This window comes from Gymnogyps californianus, chromosome 11 (assembly GCF_018139145.2).
Source record: "Gymnogyps californianus isolate 813 chromosome 11, ASM1813914v2, whole genome shotgun sequence".
Lineage (NCBI taxonomy): Eukaryota > Metazoa > Chordata > Aves > Accipitriformes > Cathartidae > Gymnogyps > Gymnogyps californianus.
Window position 1 is genome coordinate 16,109,522 of NC_059481.1, and position 8,873 is coordinate 16,118,394.

General features: G+C 50.5%; 1 protein-coding gene across 4 annotated transcripts in view; it reads left to right on the plus strand.

Moving 5' to 3' along the window:
* NTRK3 (neurotrophic receptor tyrosine kinase 3) overlaps positions 1–4,746 on the plus strand; it is a 218,210-nt gene extending 213,464 nt beyond the window's left edge. For all 4 annotated transcript variants that reach the window (XM_050903162.1, XM_050903159.1, XM_050903160.1 and 1 more), the window contains 2 exons: positions 861–1,019; positions 3,955–4,746. In XM_050903162.1, coding sequence (XP_050759119.1) covers positions 861–1,019; positions 3,955–4,140 — 345 coding nt within the window. In that variant the 3' untranslated portion in view covers positions 4,141–4,746. The remainder of the gene's footprint in view (positions 1–860; positions 1,020–3,954) is intronic.
* The last annotated feature ends 4,127 nt before the right edge of the window (positions 4,747–8,873 follow it).

Below are 8,873 nucleotides of genomic sequence, written 5' to 3' on the forward strand. Positions count from 1 at the left end.
CCTGCTCAGAAACACTTGTTTAGAAATCTCTAGTGAATCTGAAGGTAAATCCATCTGCTTTCAAACTGTTTGCGTGTATGCTGCAGACCTGCTGTATACCTGCTGGATTCATGTGCCCTAGAGAAGGGTAGACCCTGACTGAGAAAGTGCCTTTCCCCAGCTTGGCATACCCCAATGGGACTTTGCCCATGGGCTCTTCCATTTCCAGACTCTCCAAAGGGGCTGGCTTTCCTGCCTCCATTAAATGCTGGGCATATCCCTGCCTTTAAGAGCCTGTTCTTTACAAACAGACCGCCTTTTTGCAGTGCGGTCCTGCAGTCATTTACATATTCAAAGCACTCTTTGAAAAGGCCTGTAGCACAGTTTTATGAGCACAAAATCTTTCGTGCAATTAGGTGATGTGCAGATGCCTGTGCATGGCTTTTAGAAAACCTTACCAAAGAGGGACAAACCTCACACTGTATTTCTGGTGGGTGCCTCAGAGCACTGAGGCCCTGCAAAACTCAGTGCAATACTTGGCTAAACACTGCTTCTTGCCTTGCCTCCCGGTTCGTCAGACTGGAGGATTGGAGTATGCTCTTGGCATTTTGTCATTTGATTTCTTTACAAGCCCAATTTGGGAGGAGAGGACATCATTTATCTTGATACATTTCACTCCCTATCCGTCATGTTAACCAGGTGGGATTGGCGGGTAAGCCCATGGGCGGTCGGGGAGGCAGTAGCCAGCCTAGCTTTTTTGAACAGCTTCTTGCTGATGTAGCTCACAGAGAGGCCCTGACTTTGTCCACATCATGTCAGGGCTGACCCCTTTGTCAGGGCTCTCATCACTCAGATTTCCTTGTGCCTTTGCCCTCACCCAGGTCGGAGGACACACCATGCTGCCTATCCGCTGGATGCCTCCCGAGAGCATCATGTACAGGAAGTTCACGACAGAGAGTGACGTCTGGAGCTTCGGGGTGATCCTCTGGGAGATCTTCACGTATGGGAAGCAGCCCTGGTTTCAGCTCTCGAACACAGAGGTACAACAGTGCTGAGACACCTCAGCTGGAAACTGTACTTTTTACCATCTCTCCTTTCCAGATTGCTTGCAAAGCAGTTCGTACGTCGATGGTCCCCTCCTTGGCACTCCCATGGCTTCGCCATGGGACAAGTGTCATTATCTCCATTTAAGAGCTGGGGAAACTGAGGCATGCAGGAATCAAAGGCCTCTGCCGAAGCCACGTACTGGCTCATCCTCAGTCTCTCCCTTCTAGGTTCCTGACATACCTCTATAACAGCCACATCTGATAAACTCTCGGGGTGCTGGCAGAACTGGGGATACCCAAATTACCGCTGGGATCTAAGTTATTGTCATGCCCTGAATTTTCTCTGCTCTCTTTCTCCTTTGTAGCTGAGGCTCTTACTGCAGTCTCCAGTTTGTGAGAACGTGTTTGAAGCCTGTTATATAGCATGTAGCACGTTTCTGTGGGGCTTTTTGCCATAGGGGTATCTATTATGCCCCGGTTCTTTGAGGGTGGAACCCAAGAAGCTGGTTTGTCCTTGTTATTTCTTTGAATAGCAAAAGTTGCAGCCTATCAGCGTAGGGCTGCACTGCAAAAATGTTGAGGGAAGGCTGGCTGGGATTAGCAGGGTGTCAGAGCTGAGGTTTGAGGCACATCAGCAGAAATGCATTGGAAGATTTTTTGCTCAGAATAGCAGGGGGTATTATAGAAGAGGAACAAGATGCATTGACATAGCAGTGTGTGGGAACCTTGCACATTCTTATCCTGCTGTGTATCTAATGGATTTCAGAAATTTCACCTTTTGTAATGAGAAATGTGCATTTTCTGCTTTCTGGATACAGATCCCTTAATTAAGTGAGTTGCAGAGATGGCAAATCCAAGGTGTTGCTTTACAGCTCTAATACTTGCCCGTTCGTGTGCTCAATGGGGCCTGACTGTATATCCCAAAGTAGCACACGCAAACATTTTAGAGACACAAACAACGGAATTGACAGCGACAGAAGTTATTTGTCACACTATTTAATGAGCTGCTCTTGCATTTCCCTGGGAGGGTAAATACAAACACACACAAATGAGCACATGTAGCTTGTACATGGGTGATAGGCACGCTGAAATATGACAGCTCAGCTACCCCCATGCTTTCTGCCTCAGTTTCCTTTGCAGGGCAGTTGGACTGAGAATGGTCACCCTTACCCTTGAGGGAGTAGGGCTGGTTAAAGTCTGCACACATGCAGCTGTATTGGCTTTGCTACCATCCCTGGAAAAAATCTTGTCCTTCCCTTACATATTGCTGTATCCATTTTCTGAGAGCTGAGGACTCCTACCCCAGACCACACTATCCTGGTGGGAGGCAGCCACATTAGCTCTCATCATCTGGCTCATTTTTCACAATTTGTGGAGAGCTGGGGAGAACCTGGGTGGTTGCAGAGGGCTGACACCTCCACCAGCTCCTGGATGGTGAGGCATCAAAGCAAGTCTCAGCGGCAGCCTGGCCGCAGCGGCAGAGCCCCGTGGAGAGGCAGGTTAACTGAGTCTGTGCCAAGCTCCAGGCTGCCAGGACTGGATCGTGAGCAATCACCAGGCTGGTCGAGCATCGCCGCTGATGGATGTGGGCATTAGCGAGGCTGGGATGCCCGCTCCCTCCTGTGGCATCCGCATGGCCTCATACCCCCAGAGCATTTTTAGCAGGTTTTTTTCAAGGCTGGAAGAGACCCTGCCTGAGCAGAGGAACGAGGCAGGGCACCACCTTGTCTGAAAGCCTCAGCCAGTCCATTAACTTCTGTCTGTGCCCTTCCTTTGCCCTGGAGAGAAAGGGCCCACCACAAGGCTCCTGTGCATGTCCAGGATGTCCTGTCAGAAACCACAACTCACCTCCTCCCACAAGTCACCGCTGCCACCAGCTTTATGGCAATGCAGGCTTCTCTGTATGCTCCATCTTCCTTGCCCCGCTTTCAGCAGGTCCTCATCTCTCCCCTCTGTATTTATATGCAAACAGCAAAGCGATAAGTATCTGTTGAGCTGTGTGGCAGGCTCATTACTATTTATAAATGATAAATTCCAAACACTCCTTGCTGGGTGGCTTCCCTCAACACACTGCTTGGGATCTGTGTTTATCTGCAGAGCGTGGCAGGTCACTCGCACACTGCAATGCTGGGACTCATCAACTCCAACCAAGGAGGCCAGACAGTAATAGCAGCTCTCTGACAAATCATCCCTCCCTTCCCTTTGCGTCCATTCCTCCGATGAACAAAACACAAACAGACACTTAGGGGAGTCCTTTCCAATGGCATCCCTCTGAAGAGACTTTAATGCTATCCAAGAGCTCACATTTCTGTCATTAGCAGCACCAACCTGACCCAGAACAGTGTTAGCACTGCAAATTTTTTTTCTCCATCACAGACGTGATTTGAGATGAAATTTCATTCTTTTGGCTGCTTTTCTATGTCAAAATGAGGCAAAGCTGCCCTTGGAGATGGAGGTAGGAAAAGATGCTCTGAACTCTCCCTTGTAGAACTCTCCTGGGCTTTGTGATGGAAAGGACTCTTGATTTTCAGGGAACAAAAATATCATTTCAGCTGCGCAAAATATTACTTTAGTTCGGGGATTTTAAGGCTTTTTTTCCTTCTTCAATTAGCAGAAAACACTGACAACATAAATTAAAACTTCATTTCATTTGCTTGTGACCTCCTGTTTGGAGAGCGCATTGAGGTAGGTAGGTGTCAAATGGGGAAGGTTTTTGGGAACCGCAAGACTGCAGCTGGAGACAAACTTTTCACTGTAAAATTATCATTAACACACAAACAGGTGAGTGCTGAGGATCTGCAGACCTCTTGGCTTCTCAGCACTCCCATTCACTAAACAGTAACGCATCAGCCAAGAAGTAGCTGGGACAGGGCGTCCTCCAGGAACTGGCTGACTGGTGTTCAACGTCTCTTTTCTTTCTTTCTTTCAGGTCATTGAGTGCATTACCCAAGGCCGAGTTTTGGAAAGGCCTCGAGTCTGCCCCAAGGAGGTTTACGACATCATGTTGGGCTGCTGGCAGAGAGAACCTCAGCAACGGCTCAACATCAAGGAGATCTACAAGATCCTTCATGCTCTGGGCAAGGCCACACCAATCTACCTGGACATCCTTGGCTAGCAGTGGCCACCTGTCGAAAGTCTCTGCTCCTTCCTTCCGTCCTTCCTTCCCTCTCTCCCTCCCAAGTCCTTTGCCCCTCAGTTCCCAAGCAAACATCTTCATATAAACTCAAGTGCCTGCTACACATACAACACTGAAAAAAACAAAACAAAAAGCAAACCAACAAAAATCCCACAAAACAACAACCTGTAAGGCAGTTTGGCTTATATATATTTATAGATATCTCTCTATATATAACTTCCACACCAATACAGAAAGAAGCTGCTGTTACAGAAAATTATAAGACTTTAAAAAAAAAAAAAAGAAACAAAAAAGGGAGAAGAAAGTACTTAAAAAGATATATATAATTAAAAAAAAAAGAGAAAGAAAGGAGAAGGTATCTTTTCCCTGAGCAATGAAGCAGTGAATTGTAACCCTGCTGTGAGTATGGTTCGGGCTGCTGGGCAGGGCTCTAGACTGGCTATGGCAGCGATGCCATCCCGGGTAGGAGCCCCGGGAGGAAAGCCTTGCCCTGGTTGTATGATATGCACTGAATGTGTGAAATCAGTCCTCCCTTTTCGTCCTTGCCTCCCTCCCTCCTTCCCAGCCCGCAGGTGATGGGCGCAAAGCCAGGGCAGTGCCCCTGGATGAACTCTCTTTTACCAACCCCTTCCCCCTGTCCCTCTCAGTCCTTCCCCATCCCTCTCTGCCTTCCTGCCTTTTTCCTCCCTCCAACATTTCAGGACAATTTTTCTAATTTGCTGATTCTTAAATGTATAGACTCAAGGCTTTCGAACACACAGTCAAAGGATTGTGACACCTACGGGTAAAACACACACCGGGAACCAGCCGCCCTCCCGCAGACCGTGACCTGGCCTGACCCAGACCTCCCTCCTGCCCCATGCCGGCTGCTGCCAGGGCTGGGAGAGCAGCGGGACCAAAGCGGCTGCGCGAGGGAGTCGAGGGCGAGTCCTGGAGACCCGGTCCTGAATCATCCCCAACCCATTTCAGTGTGCGAGACAGGAGTGCCATCACCCAGGGCGCCCAGCGCAGGAGGAGACTTTGGGAGGAACAACCCCCCATCCCCACCCCTCTTTTTTCTCCTCACCCTTCACTTTTGCTAGCGGCCACGGGGTTGTTCCTCCTCCCTCAGCTGTCTGCACCAGGGCCAAATTGGTCCCTGGTGTAAACCTTCAGCGGACAGGGTTGGATCCCTGCTCCCCTCATGGGGGAAAGACTGCAGCGTGCAGACAGCTGGGAGCATGCCTGCATCCTGGCTGGGCATGCCTATGGGGTCAGCATATCCCAGCACTCTTCCTTCCCATCCTCTTCCCTTCCCCATCCCTGCCCCATGCCTCAGTCCAAGCCTCAGGCACAAGCCAGCGGGGGACAGGGAGGGGGACAAGGCTTGCAAGATGGCTGGGAACCTACCAACACCTGCCTGAAGCCCCCTTGCCATTCTCCTCACGTCCCCATCCCCTGAAAGGATTGATGCATCTGCCTTTGAGCTGTTGTGAAATGCAGAGGCTGAAGAATAGCTCCACAGGCAGCCCCGGGAGGAGGGGGGGAAGGAGGGGAAGGTGCCTTCAGGAGCAGACGGCTCAGCGGATGGCCGCAGCAGCCAGCCTCGCATCTCAATGAGGATAAAGGCCTGACAGGCAGCAACAGGGGGTGGTGGGGACAGTGAGGGAGAGATAGAAGCATCCTCCCTGTAGCCCGTCTCCCTCGAGCAGGAAATAATCCTGACCTGGGGAAAGGCTGAGTCAGATGCTGAATCCGGTCTGTCCAAACTGGGCTGAGAATACAAAACCTTTCTGGGTCTTTTTTTCATGTGGCTGATGGAGGATGAGGGGGAACCTCGTCTTGGCAGCTGCTCTCAGGAGGCAGGGAGCGGGCGGCACAGGCATTGTCAAGGCAATTTTGAGAAGGCAACAACCGCCGGCACAAAAATAGCCTGTTTGGATGTGGCGCTTGCCTGGAAGGGAATGCAGATGGGGGAAGAGGAGACGGAGGAGGGATCTTGGCTCCTTCCCCATGGCCAGAGTAGTGTTCATGGCCAGGATGCAAGGGGAGATAGGTGACTCTGGTTATGGCTGGCTACTGAAAGGGAAGATTTTGCATCCTCTCCTCATCCTCCTTGTCTCTTGCCAATCTCTACCTCCCACCCATGGCTCTGGCATGAACTGGCTTATGGTTTCAGACAGAGGCAGGCGACACTGCTACAAGGAGGCTTGTGGCAGCAGCAGTGGCCATGGGTTTATTCTGTGCTTGTGTAAAGAGCAGTGGAAGCCTAGCATGGGAGATGATGGGTGGCGGTAACCATGTGGGAGTAAGGATGTAACCTTCCTCTGTGTGTTAGAGAGACCTGGGCTAGTGGGACAGACTCGTGCCAATGGAGGCTGGACAGACTGCCACTGAACAGGCACCAGCAGCTCACAGCATGGACACCAAAGATGGCATGGTCAGGGACAAGGGTGTAGACCAGCACCGGGAGTCCGCACACAGGAACAGCGTACCATGCCACCCCTCAATTGCAGGATCTTGCTCCTTTGGGAGAGGACATCCAGTTTTCCTCATCTGCCTACTTAGGTCCAGCTTTGAAAGTGAAGAAGATTGGTTGAAGGGTTGCTAGCCCTGGCCTGGCTCCCTTTGTATGCAGGCTGCTTTGGCTAAAAGGACTGGAGATTCTGTACAGGGGGAGAACAAGCAATGGCTGTTAATTGCCCAGCGTCTCCAAAAGAAAACCCTTCCCTGGGGCTGCCTGTCTCTTACCCCAAACGGCTTCTTGCTCTTGTGGCTCCCAGGCGCTGTGCCAGATTGTGCAAGGCCACCATTTTGTCCACCCCTCTCTCTCGCTCTCATGCTCTCATTTCTTTTTTGGCCAATGTCACAGGCCTTTACACTATCAAATCACCTACAGACACCGTGTTCCCATAGTCAATGAGATTCCCCTGTCACCATTCTGCACAGCAGCTACATCCTCCTTTCCTTCCTTCTTTCCTCCTTCCCTTCCTCCCCAGCACCACCACCCTGTCCCTTTTGCCACCTCTTTGTATGGTCACGACAGCGAGGCGAGCTCAGGAGCCGAGCGTGACACCGAGCCTTGGTGCTGCATGGTTAGGAATAAGTAGTCTATGAAAGGCAAGGAGATGGGTCCCCAGAAGACGTGAAGTGGCTGAGACCAAGGTTCAGGCTGTCTGACTGCTTTACTCTTAGCCCCACTAAGTGCAGTGACTGCCTCGGAAAAAGGTCCTTTTGTCAAAGTAAGTTAATTGTGAACAATTGCTCAGAAGAGCAGGATAAGCTGCAATTCTGCGGTGTGACGTCTCCCCGACTGCTGCTGCTGCTTTATGCCCCTTGGCCTGTTGGTGCTGGATGGAGGTTTGTTCGGGGGGAGGAGGAGGTTGTTTTGTGTTTGAAGATGTGATGGAAACTGCTACATCCCTTGTTGGCATGACAGTTTTGGAGGGGAAGAGGGAAAGCAGCTGTGCTGAGTTCCTGGTGAACACTCTGAGACCTCATTTCCAGAAGCACCTTCCCTGGACCAGAAGCGGAGCTGCCCATCAGCACGGGTGATGGTGCTTTTCCCTGTAGGAAGACAGGCTCTGGGGTGGCCCCGCTGCATGTGAGGGGAGGAAGAAGAGCAGATTTGGGGGGAAACTCTCACAGAGTGCCATAAATCTGAGTGTGGGGACTGTTTGGAGGCAAAGAGAAATGAGTTCATGTTCCTTCTCCATTTCCAGGAGAAATACTTCTCATTGCCCTACCTCTACTAAGAGCAGAGAGCTATCCCTGCTGCCTGGGAACACCGACAGGTCTCACGCAGCTCTGGGGCAAGCCAGCCCTAATTCCCAGCATGCCCAGGCAGACGTTCCCACCACTTAGCCTCTTCCATCTGCATTTTTCTCAAGGGGCTTGTGAAAGGGAGCTGGGAGGAACACTGGGCTGAGAAGGGGCCATGGGGTCTTCCCTGTCCCAACTGCATCCTGCTCCCTAAAAATTAAAATTGTTAGCACCAACTCAGTTACCCAAGGGTGTCACTGAAATGATGCTTTTTTGGAGGCGAAGGTGTAGATGGCAATCGTATGTCAGGGCTACAAATTGTGGGCAGTAAATGTGGCTCCTGCCTTAGGGTCTCATCAGTGACCTGTCTTGTCTTCTCCAGCCATTACTTTTCCTTCCAGCCCAGTCTGTCAGGTTGCAAGATGAAAACTGAAAATGAGCAAAGGGAAGACATGCAATGATCTGCCAGACTGAAAGTCCATCCTGTCTCCCACAAAGCTTGCCCATCTGTTTTTTTTAAATGTCCCTCAATGCATGTATTTTGGGAGTGAAAAAGAGCCTGGGCTGCATCATTTCAGGCCTGTCCTTGGGTCCACAGGGTGTTGAATTGCAGACAGGTGACTCTGGGAACATGTGCTGCACAGACAAATGTGAAAAATCTGGAATGCCTTTAGAGAAGCTGCTTGCTTGAGAGACATCGTTAGCTTTGAGCTGTCTGCTTGTCCCCAGGAGTGGGTGGAACAATGTGAGAAAATATGTGGGGAAATAAAAAAGCCAAGGAAAGGGAAAGGCTGGTTTTAGAAGGCAAGTGAGTATCTTGGGTTGGGAAATTGAGACTGGTTTCGGGAGTGTGGTGTAGAATTTTAAGTAGCACAGTGGATACAAGCAAAAACAAAAGAAAATAGCAACACACTGGAGCTCCAAGAAAAGTTAGCTATAACGCTGGGCAAATACTGGTTTAAAAAGGAGAC